Below are 21,588 nucleotides of genomic sequence, written 5' to 3'. Positions count from 1 at the left end.
CCACATGGGTACCCAAAGGGGCTGCGAGGGTTAACGGTGCCCACCAGTGCTGCTGGAATAACCATCCTGGTAGCAGCAGCAGGAGCAGCAGCAGCTTCTTGGCTGGGGCCTGAGCTCATAAACTTCCCGGGTCCAACAGTGAAGTCGAGCCTTTAGGAGTCACCCAGGATCCTTCAGAGATCTGCTCCCTTCCAGGGTACAACTGCTCCAGACCAGCTCTAGCCCATCACCACCACAACAACTGTGTCCATAAAAAAGAAAAAAAAGAAGAGACGTGATAGTCCTCCAAACAATTTTTTAATATATTGGTCTCACTCTTGTGCAGTGAGAAATGCCTGCCCTTGGCAGATGGGCAGTGCAATTATCGCTTGGAAAACAGGTTTGTCCTTCCAAAAGGGCAGCAGCAGACTTTGAAAGGCAGGTGAAATTTTATAGAAGGATTACAATGGGATTAGCCGGAAAGGAGAGAGAGCAGGTGCCTCCAGAAGCCTTTGCAGACTGAAACCCAGGGCTGAAACCCTTTCAAACCCTCTCCAAACCCTGCCAGGTCTGTCCAAGGGGTGATTTACACTGGTGCTGCCACTGGAACAAACTGAACAGATAACACCTGCGATGTGGGGAAATAGCGGCTGTGAGCGCGTGATACCACCAGAACAATGTCAAAATACACCCACCGAAGGGGACTCGCCATTCGTGCTCAGAGCGGTGGCTGTGTTTTTCACTGTTCGGCCTAGCAAGGGCACGACACACACGCACGAGATACCCACCGCAGAGCGGAGTGGGATGCTCACTCTCTAACCTCGGGGTTTCTTGTGGCAACTCACACCGCTGGGCAGCTTTGCACCTAAACCCACACCTTGCTGTGTTCTGGAGCACTGCAAAACAAAACCACTCTGGCAATCTTACCTCTTACCTGGCTCAGTCCCCAAATGATGGGGTGAATATTTTTCCCGCCTCCATGAGTGTGAATTTGGCAGCAGCACCACGGGCACCTGACCTCCGCACCCCTGGGCCACGCTCCCCTCGCCGTGCCAGGCTGTACTGAGGGCAGCACGCGGCCACAGGCTGCTGATAAAAGGTCCAGGGATCTCTCACATGGTGAGCGATGCTTTGGCGACATGCCCGGGCAGCGGCGGCCGTGCCGACGGCGTGGGCAGTGGGGCTGTGCCAGCGGCTCGCCCCGGTTCACCCCGTCTCCCATTCCCGTGGGCCCACGGGGCTGCACTTGGTCCCTCCACTTTTGTCAGAGAAGCAGCTCCACCTTCGCCTTGCAGAGAAAAAATTGACAATAAGACTTCAGGGTGAGCTCAAAGGTTAAACAAAGTAAAAGAGAAGGCAAATAAAGAGAGCATGCCCTTAAGGGGCTGTATTTAGAAGGCTGCCATGGATGAGGGTGCTGGACCACATCTGCTGGATGTGCGGAGCTGGTGATACTGCAAAACCTCCTCCCTTATCACTCCTTCTGTGTTGCCTCTCCGATCTGTCCGTGTACTTTCCCCTGCCCGCCTCTTTTTTTGCAATGTACCCCGCAGACCACATCCCCCAGAAACCCCATTTCTCCTGAGCCAGTTCCCTTGGAAATCCTGCCCTTGGACCATTCCCTTGGAAATGCCGGTATCTCTCTACCCCATTCCCTAACAAACGCCATAATCCTCTGCTGTCCCAGGAGCAGACAGGACAGGCAAGTGTTCTTGCACCTCCTGGCATCACTGACGGGGGAGAGCCTGAGCTGTGCCTTGCCCTGGGCTGTCTCCGAGTACAAACCTCACGGGGACAAGGACCGTCCCCATGGGAGGTGTCCAGGCGCAGCCTCCAACACTTTTCCACCAAGGACCCAGCCGTGCACGGGCTGCCAGGATTCAGATGGGAGCTGTGATTTGGGGCTGCTACAGCAAAGCACGAGGACAGCCAGGCCAATTCAGTGTCCTGCCACTGGTGGACAAGGATGGAAGCCCATAGAGAAAATGTTAGAAGAAACAGAGCATCAAAGGGTCCAGGGCACGGTCCCCTCCCAAACAGGAGCTCTGGGGCTGGTAGCTGGGGCCTCAAGCTGGGCCAGACCCACCATGGTTCTCGGGGGCGTCTGGGACATCCTGCAGCCTGGCCAGCCACAGCAGAGCTGCTTGAACCCTTCCAGGGCAAGCTGTTTGGGGAGACTTATAATTCAGATCACTTTTCTCTGTGGAAGTAACTTTAAAGCAAAAAAATCTCAGAATTAAGCTAGAAGGGAAGGGAATCAAAATTATGACTACTATGGCTTCAAACCCTGGGGATGTCACACTGGGAAAAGCAGTACCCACTACCGACGGCTGAATCAGCACCAATTCACACAAAGCATCCAAAAAATCCCAGGAGGGTTGCACAGGTGCAGGAGGAGGACCAAGAAATGCAGTAGGTAACAGAGGGTGCTGCCATTAGGCACGGGATCTACAGTATGAACTCCAGATGACCATACGCGGCCTCATCTTCTTCTGGGAGAAGGGCCGAGATTTTTAAATCATTTGATTTTTAAGCAATCTGATGCTGGCTGCCTCTGCTGCCTTTGATGTGTTTTCAGTAACAACTTCTCATACTTTAAGCTAAGATCACGGAAAGCCTTCTCCCTGTTGGTGAGCCGGCAGAAAGATGCCCTCAGTGCTACGCCGAGCTGGACAGCCGGTTGTGCCAAGGTTTCCAGTGGATGCAACCAGGGCTGTTTAGAGCCGAGTCGCATCCCCGGCTCCATCCCTGCACAATTAGAAAGCCAGAGACTTTCCGCCTGAGGTTTTAATAGGAGTGTTTGCCGGTGCACACTTGTAAAGCAGGAATCATGTCTCATCTCAGCTAGTTAGTGGAGTTAATAAAAGCCAAGTACATTTTGAGTCCTTTTCTTGCCTGGATGTACTTTATAGCTCAGCTTGGCTCCCACCTCCACCCCCTGCTCTGGTCAGCCCCTGCTCTTCCAGGCAAAGTCCTGCTCTCGCAGATGGCCAGACGCGTGCGGGTGCTGAGCACACCCCAGCCCGGCAGCGGCGTGCCGTTCCGCTCCACTCCCAGCACACTGGGCTCTCACCTCTGCCTTCCCCACTCTTCTCCAGGCCACGTCTAAATCCAGCTGATGCTTTGTGCCCTCTCGCTTCCTAATTTTCCAGGGACTTCCCATCTCCGGGCACTGCCAGTCCACCCTGTGCCATCCATCAGCCCGTTTCGCGTGGTAGTAGGGTCACCCTGCCAAACGTGGTGATGGGCATCTTTGATGCGGCAGCAGCCGTGTGGTGCTGCCGGCGTGAGGTGCCACACGACCACAGGAGAGGCTGGTCTGAGCCGCCCGGAGAGCCAGCCCAGCTCCGGCACGTGCCCTGGGAAGGGCGTGTGACCGATGAAATCCTGCAGCCATGCTTCCCAAAAATAGCCTGCTGGCCCCCAGCAACTGGGAGCCAGAGGGACTTCATTGCATGCGCTGCCGTCTGGGGCATCATCCCCTCTCGGATGATTCAGGTCCCCGTGAGGCTGCGGGCTCCAGGTACCAATTAACACTTACTAATAGGGCATCTTTTAAATGCCACCGCAACCTCTCTTCTCTCCTTACCTCCAGCCAGTGCTGGCCCCTGCGAGGCCGGTGAGCCCGGCGAGGCCTGCGGAGCCCCACGGCAGCCAGGCAGGAGCAGGTCCCCACGTCCCAGCACATCTCTGGGGCCATGCTTCACCCCAGCTGCTCCCGCAGGGCTCCTCGGCGGATCCAGACCAACCCAACCGGCCGGGCAGGAGCGGGGTTTCGAGCTGCCGGCGTAGCACCGTGGCTCGGGCGTTGCCGCCGCAGGTGGAAGCTGAGCCAGGAGAGTGTTAGAGGGCACCTGCTGCCAGCCCGGTGTCAGCGGGGTCCCCTCCTGCTGCCCCCTCAAAACTCACGGACCCGAGATCGCAGATGGCTTGTGGAAGTGCGAAGACTTGCCCTCCTCCTCCTCCTCCGCAGTCTGGGTCAGGTCCTACGTTCTCTCCCCGGGGCTCAGGCGCTCTTTCCCCACCTGCCTGGCTGCAAAACAAGGGGAAAATAAGGATATGCCCCAGCCACGGTGTGCCTGGCCCTGACCCCGGATCCGCAGGGACGGGCGGGGGTTCGGGGGAGGCTGGTGCATCCCCTGCCTGCTCTCCAGCTTGGATTTGCTTTGGAAAAAATTAATTAATTGCTTTTGGAGTCTGAACCCAGAGAGGGCTTTCTGGGGGACACTGCTCAAAAAAGGAGGAGTAATTTGATATTAAAGCGCTGGTGCTTCGTGCCGGGGGGTCCGCCGGAGCTAGGGGCTGCACCTGCAGGGCTGGGTGTAGCAGAGGCCCCCAGCCCGCCTGTCACACTGGGTCCCCGAGCAGGGAAGGACCCTCGGGCAGCGACGGGAGGTGACACGGGGTGACAAGGGGCACCGCGGGCCCGGCTGTGCCTCTGTGTCCTGGGTGCGGGTGCAGCGGGGCCCCCACCGCCACGCTGGCACCGCCAGCGCCCTGCCGCTCTCCCCGGGGGTGCGGTGCCACCATCCCCGGGGGCGCGGTGCCACCACCGCCGGCGCCACAGCCCCCCCGCCGTTTCCAGGGGGTCGTTTGCCGCTTGGGGGGGGGTGGTGCAGGGCATCCCGGGGCTGCTGGGGGGGCGACCCGCCGGTCCCCCCCCCCGGGACAAGCCCACCCCAGCCCCGCCGGCCGCTCCCCCCCCCCGCGCCGTCCCCGGCGCACCGACAGCCGCGCAGCCGCCGGCGCCCGCACTCCGCAGGCGCGGCCGGGCCGGGCCGCCCCGCCGGGGCGCGGGGGGGGCGGGACGGCGGCGGCGGCCCGTGGGGCGACACAGCGCCGGGGCGGGCGGCGGCGGCGGCAGCGCTAGGACCGCGGCGGTCGCCGGCAGACGGACAGACGGACAGGCGCGCACGCAGCGCCGCACAGGGAGGCGGCGGCGCGGCGGGGCATGGGGAAGCGCGGCCGGCCGCGGAGGGAGCCGCGGGGAGCGGGGGCGGCCGGCGGGGCCCGGTGCCCCCTCGGGGACATCTGCAACACGAGCCCCGCGGCGGGCATGGACACCTTCCTCTACAACGTGCAGGTGCTGCTGGAGGCCGCCAGCTACCTGGAGCGGATCGAGAAGGAGAATAAAAGTGAGTGTGGGCTTGTGGCCGTGGCCGCGCGTGTGCGTGACCGGCGGGGGGGGGGGGGTGAAGGGGGAAAAAAATAATAACCCAAACTTTTGGCTGGGTGCAGGGGCCGGGGGCACAGTGACAAAGGGCGTCGGGGCCGGCCTGCACCCCCCGCGGCGGAGGCACGCGTGGGATCCCCCCCCTCCGGCGACCGGGGAGGCCGGGCCCGGGGGGAAAGTTTGGGATGGAGAGCAGAGTGGGACGGCGCGGGGGGTGGGGGGGGCGCATCTCCGCTTTTCGGGGAGGGAGGGCTCGGCGGGGAGGGGGGGCGCGGAGAGGGCCCGGGGGGGGCGGCGGGCTCCGCGCGGAGCCGGAGCCGGTGGCGGAGCCAGAGCGGCGGGGGAGGAGGCGGTGACACGTCCCCGCTCCCCCCGCCGGGGCATGGGCAGAGTCACGTAGGCAAGCGGCAGCGCTCGCCAGGTAGCCGGCGGGGAGGGCAAGGCAGGGCAGGGCAGGGCGAGCGCCCGGTGCGGGGAGGCGGCCAGCCGCGCCGCTGGCCTCCTGCTCCGCGGGCGCGGAGGGTGCGCGTAGCCTGCGCCTTTCCCCTGCGGAGCGGTCTCCCGAGCGGGCCGCGGGCTGCGAGGGACGGCGGCACCGTAGGGAACAAACGCGTCGGGAACAAAGGGGCCGCCGTGCCCCCCGCGGCGGTGCGCGCCCGCGGAGCCCCACGCGCGGAGCGGACGCCCGCAGCCCCGCGGCGCTGCGCCCGCCAGCGCCCCGCCCCCGCAGCCACATGGTTCGCACATGGAGGCAGCCCGCCGCGCTCATTGGCGGCGGCCCCCCGAGGGGCGGGGCCGCGCGTCCCGCTCCGCCAATGCGCGGCGCCGGGGTCCCCTGTGTGACGTCACGCGTTGCCGAGCGGGGCGCGGAGCGGGGCGCGGAGCGGAGCGGCGGGGGGGCGCGGGGCCCGGCGCGGGGGGGGCGAGCCCGGGGCTCCGCATGCCGCTGTTCCCCCGGGGGGTGTCACCTGCAAACGCCGCCCGGAGCCCCGGGCTCCGCTCCCCCACCGGCGCTTTGCCCCTGTTTTTCTCGGGTTTCTCTGTTACTCTTTCTTTTAGTCTTTATTTTTATTTCTTTTCTATTTTTTTTATTTCTTTTTTTTCCTCTTATTTCTCCCCTTTCCTCCCCAGTTTCCTTTTTTTCCCTTTTCCCCTCCTCTTCATGGAGCGTGTGCTGCGTTTTCTTTTTCGTTCAACTTTACAAAGGGATCGGCGAGCCCCTCGCCGCGCCTCTCCGTCGCACCGTCACCCTCCCCTTGCCGCTCACCCCGCTATGGCAGCTCTCGGTCCCACGCAGGTGACGGTACAGGGTGCCCTTGTTCTGCGGGAACGGCTGCCTGCACGCAGGCTTCCAGGGAAAGGGATCCCGCTGCGGAGAAGCTGCTCTGCCGCTAAAGCCGTGGTGGTGATGGGCTGAAAGCCCTTGTTCTCCACTCGCCCAGAACAAATCCAGGCTGCTTTTCTGTTTTTCGAAAGTTGATTTAACATGGAACGCTTTTTTCTCACGTGCTAATTGTTGTTTCGTAATGAATCTGCAAAGCCGTGCGTCTAAGGAGCTAAGCAGCACCGCGGCCGGCGGCTGCGAGCAGGAAAATGACAGGAGTTACCAGCAAAAATCGGGTTTGCATGTGAAAGCAGCAGCACCCCTGCTTTGAAAATCAAGTGTGAGACCGCTGGTTTGTTTTTGTTTTTTACTTTAAGACTGCTCTTGTCTTGAAGGGGAGCTGTCAAATTCGTGGGTTTTTTGGGGGCGGAGGGGATAGAATTTTTCTTGCCGTTGGGGTGGATAGTATCTGATCTTTTATACGCGCCATTTAAAAATGCATCATTTTATGTGGTTCCTTGTTTGGAACTGGAAAATGAGCAGGACAGCAGGATACAGGATTTTTTATTGCTGAATTTTGAAAAGAGGTGTTTGCATCCACACAGCTCCGTTCCTGAGCACTTGTTTTCACTGAAGCTGTCACTAACAATCATCATGGTCACAGTACTGAAAATCCTCACTTTTGTTAGGCAATTCTGCAAAACCTTTCAATATTTTAATTTGCAATCAGGACATTTGAGGTTGAAAAGTCCCATTTCACCAAAGGCTCAACTATTGAACGTGCTGTTCAGAACGTGACCGTCGTAAACCAGGCAGCTTTTACGTGTTGCTCCCAAACAAAGAAAAATGCTGCTGGGTTTGGAAAACAATCTCTGAGCGTTACAGGCCCTCTCTAAACTGAGGAATAGCTGCAGAAGTGGGAGGGTTATATCCTAACGTATATACGTAGTCTTACTGGGAAGAGATTTGCATGCGGAGCTCAGGTTATTGCACCAAGAGGATACTATGCCCTTTCGTCTGCCAGCGCAGGAGTGATTGCTCAGTGAACCCCGTGCTGGTGGCCTGGCAGAGGCAGTGGTAATGGCTGGTCGCTCCTCGTTACGGTCTCCGACCTGGCAATTAGCAGTAACAGGGGAGACCAGCTCCAAAGTTTGGTGATGGAGACTGCAGCCGAACTCAGTCGCAGGCAGACTCGGTGCTCGCCTGCTTCCTGCAGGATGCCCAGGTCATTTGACCGCGGTGTTACGCAGGGCTGTAACGAACTATTTTGGTGTTACTCCCATCAGGAAGGTGGCTGAGTCACAGCCCTGTTGTGCTAGGTGCTGTACACGTAGGGGAATGACAGTGCCCTGCCCCAAGGAAACACAGTCTTAAAAAAACAGGGGTAACAGGTAGATGTTTGTCTCCTCCTGGCCAGGATGGGTGGCAGGGCTGGGGCTGGGTGAAGCGCCGTGATGCTGGCTGGGATCAGCATCACAGCTGTGTGGAAGCTGAAGGGCTTCGTGAACCAAAGGCAGGAATTTAAGGAAGGGCTGCTACGGCTGGGTGAGCTCAAGTGGTTTTCCTGGTAGTTTTATGCAGTTTCTGATAAACCACGCTCAGTGTCTGCGTTCGTTCTTCCAAGCGTTTGGTGGCTGTACCAGGTTATTCACCTTTTTAAAACACTGTCCCAGGCAGGAGTGGATGCTGTTTGGTAGAGGGGCCCCCTGAGAGGTGGAGGCAACCCTGTCTCCTGTGGATTCAAACTCTTGAATATCCCAGAGTGTGCATGTCACACCTTCTGGTGGTAGAGGAGCAGCTACGAGGCCCTTTTCAGCCCCCAAAACACACCAGTTTCCCACCTCTACCTTCAGGTCAGTGGTGTGAGGTGGGCGGTGGAGCCTTCCATGTCCAGGGCAGGACTTTCAGTTAAGGCAGGAGTTTCCTACCTGCTTGGTGCCCAGGGAGAAATAAGGAGATGATTTTTTTACATTTGTAGGTCCCACATCCCATCGTCGTGGTCGTGAATAATAGCAGAGGGGCCATGGGTTGGCTGGATGGTCTGGAAACAGAACCACAGGGCTGAGAGCCACAGAGCAGAGTAGGATGTACCGTCAGGGCTTCAGGAGTGCCCTTTCAGCACCAGCAGTGAAACCACCCTTGTAGTATTCACTCACCTTTAAAAAAAAGTGGAATAAAAATTATCTGTATTACAGTACAGTGACGGGGGAGGCTAGAGTCCTCTTATCAGACCGCTTGGGTAAACTAGAGTATTTTAGCTACTGAAATATAACTGAATTATTTTTCTGGTTGAGCCTCTGGAAATGAATAACAGTGCCGCCTGCCTGCTTGCTGCAGTTCTCATGGCGAGACCACAAAGCCCAATCCCAACACACCTTGCTAACTGACATGTACAGGTTTCCAAATGACCTGTTTCTAGAAATTTAAACTTGGTATCTAAGGAATAGAAACGTCACATGAAAAAAATCATAGTGGCTGTTTTCAGAAATGAAAGTTGTGCTGAGGGCAGCTCTGTTGGTTTATCTGTAACCTCTGCAAATGCCACTTCATGAATAAGCATGGCTGGAAGTCTGTAGCAGCTGAAATGCTGGAGTTTGGAAGACGTTTTTAGAGGGACCTGGAGTAAACTCAGCTGAGGTTTAGTACATGCCAAGCATCCCCTTTGTGTGTGTGGACTCACGCTTTTGTCAGTAGGAGTTGCGTAAACACGTGATGAATCCTTTGGATATGATGACTTATCTGTAATAGACATGGTATGTAATATATACTGATCGCACTACAGATACAGACCTATGTTGCCATATCCTCTTCTAAAAGCATGAAGGCAAGCAAGCCACTCTAACAGTGGTGTCCTTATTCACAAGTCTAGTAGAGGTGTGCACGCATGGGACGGTGGACTTTGGCCCCTCACAGAAGATAGCTAGATCTTCTTCAAGTGCTGGCTGTGTTTATTGACCTTCTGACCAGGAATAACAAATGGGTGACCTTAGATTTGTCCTTTGCTCCTGAATAATCCTCTCTGAAGGAGAGGAAAACTGAGCCTTGAGGGTGAGTCAACAGTATCTTCATCATATGGCTCCTTCCGTTGTTTATGTGCTGTTTGGGGTCTTTTTTTGACAAGCCAAAGTAAAGAAGTATCAGAAACCTGTAATTAGCAGAGGGCAGAAGGAGCCGAGACTGCCTTCAGTCTGTGCGCAGAGCTCCCATTGAATCAATGAGAGCTGAACACGTGGCTCAAGGTCAGTATAGATGGTCTTGGATCTTACGGTGATGTGATATATGGAGCAGTACAGGGCTCCTTTATTTATGTATTTTTCATCCAGCTCACAATAAACCTCTTTCATTCCTCCTGGTTCGTGACCTGGCCACAGTGATTCATGTGTTAGCCACTTCCAGGTTGGGTTATTTTGACTCACGCTGTTTGGACCTCAGCGTAAAATTCAGAAGGAAGCCACAGCAGGAGAAATGATAGGGCAGAGGTAAAACCGTGGGACTGTGCCAGGAGCGCTGCTGAGAACCGATCACATCCTTTGTCTGCAGAGCATCCTGAGAGCTGGCAGAGAAGCACCTTCTGCTGTTGGCTGGAGAATCCTACCTTCTTCTCATTTAGCTGAAGGACCCCATCCTGTATATGGTGTATTTTTTTCTCATGGGAGGTCCTCCTGATTTTGCAGCTGGGTCAGTCAAGTGACTTGACCAAAGTCGCAGAATAAGTCACTGACTCAGAATAAAGTGGGGCACAGCGCAGGTCTGAAAACAGAGCGACACGTCTCCCAGAGGAAAGGAGCAAGTAGCCCAAAGAGCCGGTGCACCTGGGGCTTTTGCCTTACTGATTGGCAGAGCTTGGCCTTTGAATCAGAGTGAGGTATACAGCATACGCTTTATTCCTGTTCAAACTCTTGGATATCCAGGTGGTTTGGCTCTGAGAAACTTCTGTCCTCACCAGTGGATGGGTTCCAGGCACCAGTGGGAGTGCTGAAAGGGATTATCTGATGCCTTGCGAGAGAATGAGGCTCCCGGATGAGAAATGAGGTCATGTCCTATAGGCAGTGTAGGTCCCTTACTGAAGGTATTGAAAGCATTGGAAGGGTGTTGAGTAGCTGGGACTTGGGATGTTCTCCAGCCCGCTGCTACAAGTCCTCCGATGCTGAGCTGTTACAGTCGGGAGAGCAGAGACCTGGTTGTTACAGTGTGTGCTGGTAGGTGGGATATTCAGGTATGCCAGAGCCGTTGTTCCCCTGGCTAGAAAAACTGAGGAGTTTTATGAATCTGCTGTCCCCAGAAATGTGGGGAATCGATGAATCTTCTCCTGATTTGAGAGCAGCAGAGCATGATTCCTACTGGGGATCTCTGTTGATGCCTTGGTTGCAGGGGTGTTAGGTTTCAAGGCTTCGAAAGCGATATTAAGAATTTACAGGGTTTGTGTGAAGGTGGGCAAAGGAAGCTCTTGCAACTGTTGCCATCTTTACGTTCCTCCCAGAGGCTGCAAAGAGTTGGAGACAGGAGGATTTTAGAAAAAGCCAAAGAAGGGATGGAAAGCTAGGCAGTTTAGCCAAAGGGATTGCCCTTATTGAACATAACTTTGACGTTGCAAAGCATTGTGTTACTTCTAAGCCTTGTGTTCAAAGCAGAGGGTTGGGCATCTTGATTCGTGAGCTGTGTTCCTGTTCCACCTCTAGCTTAGGGTGTGTCTTCAGGCGAGCGATTGTGCTGCTTACACCTCAGTTTCCCTTCCTGCAGAGTCGAAAGGAAAGAGCTAAAGTCATTGCAGGTTTGAGAAGCTTAAAACATTACTTTCTGGAAAGCTCTTAGAAGATTTCCCTGATGGAAGATGCTAGTGTAATGCAAGTGGTGGTGATGTTGGTAAAAACCAGACCACATCTGTTCTACTTGATTAAAATAGTACAGCAGTGTTTCAGATGTAAATATTAATTGATTTCTGCACTGCAGATTTCTTCTTGGATATTTAAATTGTTGCTAAGGAGGAGGGAAAGGCTATCAGGGAGATTAACAAATCCATTATTAAGGCTGGAAATGGAGGGCTGCCGAAGTGCCATTTAATAAAATGTAAAAAGCCCCTTTCTAAAGGGCGAAGCAGCAGAACACACAATGAAAGTGAATCACAGCTGCCAGAAGGGATGCCAAGCAGCAAGCACTTATAATCAGAAAACTGTACTTACAGATCATTCGGAGCCACTAAATTAAATGATCTCATTCTCCCCTAAAATACTCTTCCCTTAACCCCTCCCCAGCGTTGCCTGTGGATTGCTCAACCACATTTAAAATGTGACTTTGGGGGGTTTTTGGTCAGCAGTTGAATTGCATCGGGCCTCTTCGTGCCATTCGCTTTCCACCCACTTTTGTTTCTGTCACATACAACTCTGGCATTCTGCAGGCTGACCTGCCCACACGAGCACTTGGGATGGCAACTGAAAGATTTTGCAGATCTGCCATGGCTCCGCGGTTGGCTTGCCTGCCTCTTCAGGGCTCCTTCTTTGGGAAGATGTCCCACAGTTTATTCTCAAATTTGGCTTTGTTTCACACAGAATTTTTTTTCTAATTGTACATTGTTTACTTCAGAAACAAAGACTTGGAAGCTGAGCTGATGTGTAAATGGAAGAGCTGATCCTACATCATTTCACGCAGAACTGATCCTGCTGTTACTTCATTCCAGTGCTGATGTAATTCACCGTGTGTGTCAGTGTACCCCTCCTTCATACTCTCTTATTTTGTATCTTGAACTAGCTTCAGGAGGCTGACACTTTGATATGTTCCTAAACTACCCCTTCATTTTCCGGTCGTGGCTTTCCCTATTTAATCCCTAAAGTGGCACCACGTATTTCCAAATGTGCCATTAGAAAAACTGGTGGTGGTGGATGCTGACAAGAACCTGTCTTGCAGTGATTTGGGGGCTTCATCATGGGCTTTTTGGGGGGTTGTGGGGTTTTTTTTTTTAATATTTAGTATTGCTAATCCTGAGAGGCAAATGGCTCCCTGGTTTTGGAAGCAGGTTAGAGGAAACACAGTTAGAGCCCAGAAATGCTCTTGCGTTAACCCCGCTGTTGCAGAGCGGTGTGTGCACCTGTGCCCTTTTCCCTTTGTGAGTGATCCAAGATTATGTAAGAACTCCCTGAGACTGCTCAAATTTGAAACTTTCCATGTGCTTTTAACAATCTGCTCTATCAGCAGTTTCCAGTGTAGAAAAAAAGAGGTGGGGAGAGAAAGAATACTTCCTTCCCTGCGTTCTGCCCCAGACAAAAGCCGATTTTTACAAGTGCTGTGGTCTGGCTCGGTGTAGGTACATGGATGGAGGCTGTCCTGCCTGAGCAAAGACTGGGGCTTGCTTTTGCGCAGTGCAGAATGAGGGAGGTATGTCCCTGAAGGTGTCCCAGCTTCCTTTATTCTTCAACTGTCCCATCTTAAGGGAAACAAAACAAATCAACCCTTTGAGATTTGGAGATGAAAAGGGCTGTGTAAGAACTGAATAGTGGTATTATTTTTACCTCCATCAGCTGCAAGCCTGCAGTTTTCTGAGGAGATCTCAGAAATGGTGAATCAGCGAAATGTGTTTAAAGAAAAGTTAGCTACCCTGAATCCACTTTTTTCCAGGCCTTCTCAAGTTGAGTGCTGCCAACTCTTGCAACTTCCTCACGAGTCTCCTGATACTTTGTGTTCTGCTTAAAGCTCTTGCTACCAGACACAAGCCATTAATTGAGAATCTAATTTTTTCTGGTTTTTTTAAAGGTACTTTTCCAGCTCCCGTTCTGATGGAGGAATGCTTGCAAATGTAACCAGTCACAGCCTAAAGGTTCAGACCCATGAAACATAACCCCAATTAGAACTACAAAACAACCCTTGGAGGGTTTCTAAGTCAGTATCAGTTTGAGATTCAGATTTTTACTCTGGATGTTCTGATTCTGATTTTGAATGTCTCCGATTGTTCCCTTTATGAGTGTAGATCAAATATTTTAGAGACTGGTATCATACAATTAAATGCTAACCATTTTTTAAGCTCCATTCCAGCAAACGTTAAAGTAGTTGGCAAAATGCAGAGTCACAGAAGTGATCATGGGGTTTTGTGCCTGTATGAAAATCAGGACGTAAATACATTATCAAGATGCTGAGAAGAGTGGAGATTGGACTGCAAGGTGTAGGTGTGACGGTATTTACTAAAATGTTGAGATGGTCACTGTTGTTACTTGTTTCTGTGCTGCTTCGAATATACAGAATAGTACGTAGTGAGATTGCTCTGTGATATCTTTTGTCTATGATCTCAAAGGGCTGTGTTCCCATTAAAAAATGGGTCTTGCACCTCTGTCTCCCATCAGAAACACTGTGTCAGTCACTCCAGGTGTGACTTCCCAGAGTCTGGCACCTTGTCTTTAGTTACATCTCCACAGGTGAGATGTGGAAAGCTCCCACCCTGTGGCTGCAGCTTTTTCTTTTGTAGCCTCTCTTTGCTTTATTCTTGCCACAGTCCTGGCACTGCTACGTGCGGAAAGCCCTGGTGTTTGCAAGGAGAGGGATGAAGTGGCTGCAGGTCCGTCCTGCCTCCTAGGCGATGTCCATCTCACCCCTAGCATGTTGGTGGAGCGTGGAGCTCTGGCCGGCAGGCCGCTGTGGTGTGGCAGCGGCTGCTGCCCGTGGGTGGCTGCCGCAGCCGGCGGTGGTGGTGGCCCTGGGGGAAGCCGTAGCCGCTCATCGCCCCACCATTTCCAGCTGGACGTATGCGAACGACTGCGAGCGCCGCTGGGTTTGTGCCGCTGATGCTCCAGGGGCTGTGAGGGAGGGAGCGAAGGAGGAAGGACGGGGCAAATCACTGCCACCTCAGGGCCCGGGTGGGCATGGAGCCGTCACCTCAGGGCCTGGCCACCATCACCTCAGGGCCTGGGTGGGCACACAGCCGTCACCTCAGGGCCTGGGTGGGCACGGAGCCATCACCTCAGGGCCTGGCCACCGTCACCTCAGGGCCTGGGTGGGCACACAGCCGTCACCTCAGGGCCTGGGTGGGCACGGAGCCATCACCTCAGGCGTGAGGGCACACAGCCATTGCCCCGGGAGGCTTTGGGCCCCCACGCGTGGGGCCCGGAGGGCGCTCCCAGCCCCGGCCGGGGGGGGGGGGGGGGGGGGGGGGGGGGGGAGGGCTGTGTGGGGCCCGGTGATGACCCCAGACAGCCACCGTCCCACAGTGCTCGGCGGCAGCCGGGGAACTACATTTCCCAGGCAGCCCCGCGGCGGCGCGCGGCGCCCCTCCCCCTCCCGTGAGCGCTGGGCAGAGGTAAACAAAGTGGTGCGAGGCGGCGGGGGCGGCGGGCGCGCGGGGCGGGGCGGGGCGGGGCGGCCTGAGGGGCCGGTCCCGCCGCGGGGCTGAGGGGCCGATCCGGGCGGGGGCGAGCCGGGCGGGGGGCGAGCCCAGGCGGGGGCCGAGGGGGTTGGATCCTGGCAGGGCCCGAAGTGGGGGTAAATCCGGGCCGGGATCGGCGGGGGGAGGCTGCGGGCCGGGCCGGAGCGAGGGTTGCGGGTGGGGCAGCGCTCGGCCGGGCGGTAGGGACGGGTCTGGGTCAGGAATAGCGCTCGCCTCGCTGCCTCTCCCGGGGGGAGGATCCCGGTCCCGGTCCTTCCTCCGGCGTTTCCTCGCGTGTTCCCTTGCCACCTCCGTGCGCCCACCCCTCGCCCTCCCAGGAGAGCCGCCCCCCCGGGACGAGAGGGCTGTCGGTGTGAGGAGGCCCGGGGACTGGGGAGAGACGGCGATCCCTCGCTCCACCCCCCCGCAGCCGCCCCCGTTTCCAGCGGGGGAGCTGGGAGCGTGGGGGCGGAGGGGGGCCCGGGGCTGCGGAGTCCCCCGGCTGCCGGCCTGGGGGCCATGGAGCAGGTCCAGATGATCAACATCCAGCGGCTGCTGGAGGCGGCCGAGTATCTGGAGCGAAGGGAGAGAGGTAATGGGGGGAGGAGGGGTGCTGGGATAACAGCCCTCCGTGGGGGGAGCGGGGTTGGGGTCAGAGATCCCCGCGGAAGGCTGAGAGTGACCCTGGAGGAGGGGATCAGAGCGAGTGTTTGCTGGTGGGCTGGTGGTAAATCCCCAACAGCGAGGGGTTTGATGAGGGACAGGGCTGACAGGTCCTCCTGGAGGTGGTGGCTGAGGTGGAAGGTTTTTGCAGAGAGGGGGAGATGGAGGTGAATGCGATTTCTGGAGGGAAAAGTGGGGATTGGTGTGAAAGTTTCCCACTAGGCGGGAAGGATGGTGGTGGGTGGCCCTGGCTTTGCAGAGACCTCGATGGCACAGTGAAATACGCCTGGTTTGCCCGGTTCAGATAGCTTGGACAGGAGGAGAGAGACGAGGTGCTCTCTGGACTGTCATGTTTTCTTTTGATGTTTTGAGGTGTTTGAGTGGTGGTGTCCTTCCTCCAAGGTTGGCAGAGCCTTTACACTCCCCTTCCTCTCTTTTCTCCACCTCCCAGTCCACTTCCCTCTGAATACATCATCACTCATTTCCCTGAGCTGTTGTGGTTAAGGGCCTCCCCAGCTAGGCTGACTGGTTAGTGGTGAGGCCTGCCTGCTGACTTTTTCTTTTTTTTTTTTTTTTTTTTTAATAACCCCTTTTTTTATGCCCTGCCTGTTGATTCTCATGCAGAGTGTGAACATGGCTATGCCTCGACCTTCCCCTCAGTTCCAAGTCCTGGACTACAAGACCCAAAGCCCACGCGGAGGCTGAGCCGGGCAAGGAAACACAGCGGCAGTGGCAGCAATGCAAGTATTGCCAACAGGTACGATGCGGGCAGGAAAGCGTGGGGTGCAGGGCTGGCTGGGAGGATGAAGCTGGAGAAGGAAGCTGGAGGCAGAAGAGAGAAACTTACCCTGCGGGAAAAATGGGAAGAGTCTGAGCACAGGGGGTTTCAGAGCTGGGACACACAAGTACAGCGTCCATTCTGGATCCATAGCGCTGAGAGCAGAGGGACACAGGGGAGCTGTATCTGAAGTGGCACTGCCAGCTGACTCTGTGCCAAGGCTCAGATGCTGCAGAGGAAAGGGGAATAGGGAGATCTGTTCATAGGGTTTAGGGAGGAGGTAGGCAATAGCTATTCCCATTATATACAGCTGATGTCTTTCCAACCCAGAAGTCACTGCTTTTAAGGGATAGCGTGCATGTAGCCTGGGTGCTTTGGGATTGTAATGACAGGCATGATTTGAAGCAAGGAAATGATGTTTTGAAATGGATCCCCTACAACAAATGGGAGAGAGGGAGATGACTGGCTGCTGCGTACAATGTGTTAAAAATTCAGTTCAGGAAAACGAAGCTGTCTTTCACTCTGCCTTTCAGGGCAGTGGGATTACCCAGCTTTCTGATTGCTTGGTAATTGTAGAACTCCACATTTTTGACGCTTCTCTTATTATACAATGCCATATTTCTTGGTTTCTTAAATCTAGAAGATATGACAGGATTAAGCCTATCACTTGGTGCTGTAGTAGGATCTGCCTCTCCCCTCTCATTCCTGTTCTTTTTGTTTTCTTTTGCTCCTTTCTGTAGAATTGTTCAGACCTTGTCGAGGCCTTCTGGGATAGAGAAACTTTAGAAAGATAAAGTATAATTTTGAAAAGGCAATTGCAAGCTTGCTTTTACTGCAGCAAGGCCTGTGCAATCCATAAAATGGTGGCAGGTGGCTCAGGTGATTAAAGCTTTTTTAAGGCCATTGGGAAGGACCTGTAAAGGCCTAGGGAAAAGGTACCTTTGCTTGCAGTGATTCTGCTTCAGCAGCATTTGATAATAAAGGTTGTTTGAAGTGATGTTACTGCACCTTGCTGTGGGGAAGCTTTCTTCATCAGGATCAGCATATCCTGAGCTCTTTGTATGCTGCATCTTTATATTTGCTTCACTCCTTCATCCAGCCTCTCCTGATTTCAGGGCAGTTGTAGCCCTTTACTGTTTCCCATGAACCAAAGTCCCAAATCCCAGTGACTTTGTGTTGGGAAATGATGGCAAATGCTGAATTGAGATCTGTATTTTTCTCGCTAGGTTTCTCACATACTACTTTTCCATCCCACACCTCTTTCTCTCAAAGGCCTTTGTCATGGCAACCTGCCCTTCTCCAGAGGAGGGCTGGAAGCACATCCCCCTCAGGAGCTCCTTAGCACGGAATCCAGCAGCCTGTAGGCTAGAGAGGGATGCAGAGCACTCCCCGTCCCTGGGGCCTGGGTGCTCAGTGTGCCCTGCCGGCACAGAGCCCCCAGGCACAGCTCTCACAGAGCACCTTTCTGTGCTGAGACCAGCCCACTGGGCCGTGTAGTGTGACAGGCTGAATATATTGATGTGGAGGGGAAAGGCAACAGAGAAGCAGAAAAGATACTTTCTAGTCCTATTTAAAACCTTCATTATACAAGGAATACTGAGGCCAAATTGAATCTTTAGAGTGAGGACATCACCCAGTGCGTTACCTCCCACACTTGTTTCGGCCTCAGGGAGTGACCGGTGTCAGGTCTGCTCCGGGCAGACACCAGAGCGGGTGTTTTGGGGAGCTCAGCCCTTACACGCACAGTTGGAAATGGAAGTTTCTTTTAGCGCAAGTCGTAGCAGCTTGCACTTGCTGTAGGAGATGGCAGGCCTTCCAGATGGCTGCAGTGCCGGGAAGTGACAACTGTGAAGTTCAGGGTGCCTCCAAATTCACTGCAGTGTGTTTTGTGTGACGCTGAGTATAGCATCAGCCTTATTTAAGGAAGGCTCTGTATCATCCCTTCCTGTTAAAATCAAAGGGACAATTCAGTAAGTTCTGTCTAGTGGAGTTTGAATGGACTTAAAATTAAATATCAAGCCCTTGATGAGGGGCAAAACTTACATTTCGTGTATGGACAAGAGACTTTCTTAGATTGCTTTTGTCTCAAAATGTTTAATTAGTGTAGAAAAATGATGCGTTTAGATCTCATGCAGATCTTGTCATTTAAAAGCCTCCTGTAAAAATGTCTCTCAGGCAACCTTGGCAAAGCACAATTGTTTTCTTTTTTTTCTTTATTTATACACTTTTAGAAATTGACACTTGTGCATTGTTGCTGTTCTTTATTGAACCAAATAATCCATGATTATGTGGTGCAGGGTATTTACAGAGCCTAGATGCTCTTTAATTCATAGTTTAAATCCAAGTATTTCCCTTCAGCATTTGCAGCCCAGACATGACAGCTATTTCTTCCCAACAGGCTCTGTGCTGTCATGGCACAAACACCCAGAAAGTTCTGAGGAACAGGCAGCCCAGCTCTGGATGGCAATGGTGGAGCAAATCTTATTCTTATAGAACTACAACGGTCTCCCAGTCCCAGCAAAATAATTTTTTTCTACCCTGAACAGGGGTGTGCAGATAAGAGGGAAAACATTGCTTCATTACTTCTGATTTACATGATGCGTTTTTAAAGGAGGATGTTTTGGCTCAAGTTCTCTCTTCCTTCCTTTGTGTCAGTTGTGCAACTGACAGCATGCAGATTGCTGCAGAGGGGTTCCCCTCTGCAATCCTCAGGACATTATTTGTATGTATGTGTAGTGTTTTGCATGGGTATTTTAAAGACCTAGTGTTGCATGCTGTGAGTTAAAACCTGAATATATTTAAAAATGTGCAGTCTTGCTTTAGTCAGGGTTATTTAGGTACTGAAAATTACCCACCTGCAAAAATATGTGGAGAATCACAGTCATTGTGACCTGGAGTTCATAATAAACACGGGAAACTTTAAAAAAAAAAATCCCATTTAGCACATAGCTAAAAGCAAAAAACCAAGCAAATCAGTTAGCCAACCTGTATTAAATTAGAATTTAATTTTGCTTTTTTTTAATTTGCTCCTGACAAAAATATCTTCTGCTTTTTGGACTGGGATGAAAAATTAGCTGAGATTTATTGTAACATACAGTATCACTTATTTAATGTTCGTTCCTTCTGAAGACATTTCTGGGACAGAAGCTGAGTTCTAAAAACTTGCTAGAGAAGTGAAGTAGTCCGTGCTGGGAGTACAGTTCTGTGGGTACATTAACTTGCATTCGATGTCACGGGAAACTGCTCTTACGGACCCTACATATGCAGTTCTAAGTAGACCCAGTTATTTGAAAGGTTCATTCTAGTTAGTTAGGATTAGACTGGTTTGATATTTATACATTTTGGAAAATAATTGAGAAGACTTTTTAATCAATTTAAATCGTTGTGTCAGCAGGAAATAAAATAAACAGCAGGGATGCTAAATGATTTTTTTCCCCCATAATACAATCAGTTTAATGAAGTTAAGATTTATAACGGAATCTGAAATTACGTTACAATATTAGATTGTCATTTGTGTTTTGTTTTTATTTAGACTCTCAGGCATGTAGAAAAGCCTGTTATTTTTTTTGGTCTGATCCTGGGGAAATGCCAGGCACCCTCCCAGTGGCACTAGGAGCCCTCAGCTCTCCCGGGAGGCCCGTGTTGTTAAGGGCACTCGAAGAATCTATTGCTCAGTTCCATGGGGGAGGGTTTGAACTCTGTCCAGTTTCTTTTTTCCTTTCATTTTCCTCTCTTCCCATTATCCTCCCTTGTGTCTGAGGCTGCTTTCCAAGGGCCTTTCAGACATCTACAGTCCGGTAGCAGGTTGCCTGCAGAGCTTGGAATCAGCAGCTGTAATGGGTATGGTAAGGCATTTTGGACATGGTGTCTTGAAATCTGGGTGTCTGGGTTTCTTTGCCCTTCTGGCTATTCTAGCAATGCAGCTCCTCATTTTCTCTGTTGTTGCGCTCTCCTCTGCCCCATTCGAAACTTTTTTCCTACACTTCTAAATCCCATCACTTGGTTTTGTGCTGAATCTTCTCTGTAGCCCTCCACTCTCATAACCTTTGAAGCTGTTTTTTGAGGGTAGGGATGGGGACTGTACTATTGAAACCCTCAGGTACTCTTGGCTTGAAGCTTAATTTGCTCACAGTGTCCCTGAGCAAGGATTGGTGGGGCCAGGTAGGTGTGCATTAGGTACCTCATGTGCCTCAGGTGATGGCTTCATGTGTTCACAAACACAGGCGCAGAAGCTGAAAGGATGTGGCATGTGTAGCTGCAAGTCAACCTTGGCTATCGGGTGTGCAAGAAAGCCTGATCTACCAGAACAGCAGTGCTGTGCAGCTGTACCTCACTGTGCAGGGGAGGAGTAGGGGGGTTGGTGAACAGTTGCTTAAGCACAGTTTAAAATATATTCTATCTTTTCTGTCAGAGGAGGTTCACTGCCCCCCACATTGTGCCGATGACTGAGTATCTGGCAATTTTGAGTCCTTCCTGCAGCCTCTGGAGTTAGGACAGTGCTGTAATTCTGAATTTATTGGGGGAGAGGAGGCGCAGGGGTCTGAGTGGTTTGCCTATTTTGCGTAAGAAATTCCTGAGCAAATTGCTGTGGCAGCCCGTGTTGGTCTGCTTTTCTGCACAAAGCCCCTACCCCTTTCTTTGCATCCCAGAGCGCTGGTCTCTGAGGCTTTTTGTTGACAGCTTTGCTGCTTCCTAGCCTCTATCAGTTGTTATTTGTTTCTGGATGATACTTTGTTTATTTGCTTGTGGGCTTTTTTTTTAGGTGCTTGCACTCGCACTGGATCACACCTTACTCCACAGCTAGTGGGAGTTGAGTTTTGACTCGCTGTGTGTAGGTGGGTTAGAATCTGGCTCTTGTGTAATATGCTGGGGATAGAGGCTGCTTTCTGTCTCAAGCCTTGTAGTGCAAGGGAGCTCTATTCATGGCTCAGGACTTGGCTTTGCTTCATAGAGTACAAATTCACATGTGTAAAACAGAAAATGGATAAGATTTGCTGTGCCATGTTTTGATTTATGCCACACTTTGATAATGTACAAACAGTGTGATTACTATCTGGAATCTTCATGCTGCTGTTGAAATTTTGTCTAGAAATAGTTGGAGGTGGGATCTTGCCTTCCAGTAGAGAGTATACATGAAAGTGCTAGTTAATTTTTTAAGAAAGGAAAACTGGACCAGGCTGAGCTGTTAAGGATTGCTTCTCTGTTAGAGATGTTGAGAGGGACTGGCCAGCAGTATTGACTATAGTTAGGTGTGAGCATGACTTCTTTTTGAGAAAGCATAATGACAGTTTGAGTGTTAGACTGGGAAAATGGATTGCTGGTCCATG

General features: G+C 52.8%; 1 protein-coding gene across 2 annotated transcripts in view; it reads left to right on the top strand.

Moving 5' to 3' along the window:
• Positions 1–4,930: 4,930 nt before the first annotated feature.
• The window catches only part of MXI1 (MAX interactor 1, dimerization protein), a 58,684-nt gene continuing 42,026 nt past the window's right edge, over positions 4,931–21,588 (top strand). Inside the window, exons 1-2 of one of the 2 annotated variants that reach the window (XM_050898805.1) lie at positions 4,931–5,114; positions 16,108–16,240. In XM_050898805.1, the coding sequence (XP_050754762.1) occupies positions 4,931–5,114; positions 16,108–16,240 (317 nt within the window). Of the gene's footprint in view, positions 5,115–15,057; positions 15,413–16,107; positions 16,241–21,588 lie in introns of those variants that run through there. The other variant, XM_050898806.1, reaches the window with a different exon arrangement.

This window comes from Gymnogyps californianus, chromosome 6 (assembly GCF_018139145.2).
Source record: "Gymnogyps californianus isolate 813 chromosome 6, ASM1813914v2, whole genome shotgun sequence".
Lineage (NCBI taxonomy): Eukaryota > Metazoa > Chordata > Aves > Accipitriformes > Cathartidae > Gymnogyps > Gymnogyps californianus.
Note: the sequence above shows the minus strand (reverse complement) of the source record. Positions and strands in the feature narration are given on the sequence as shown.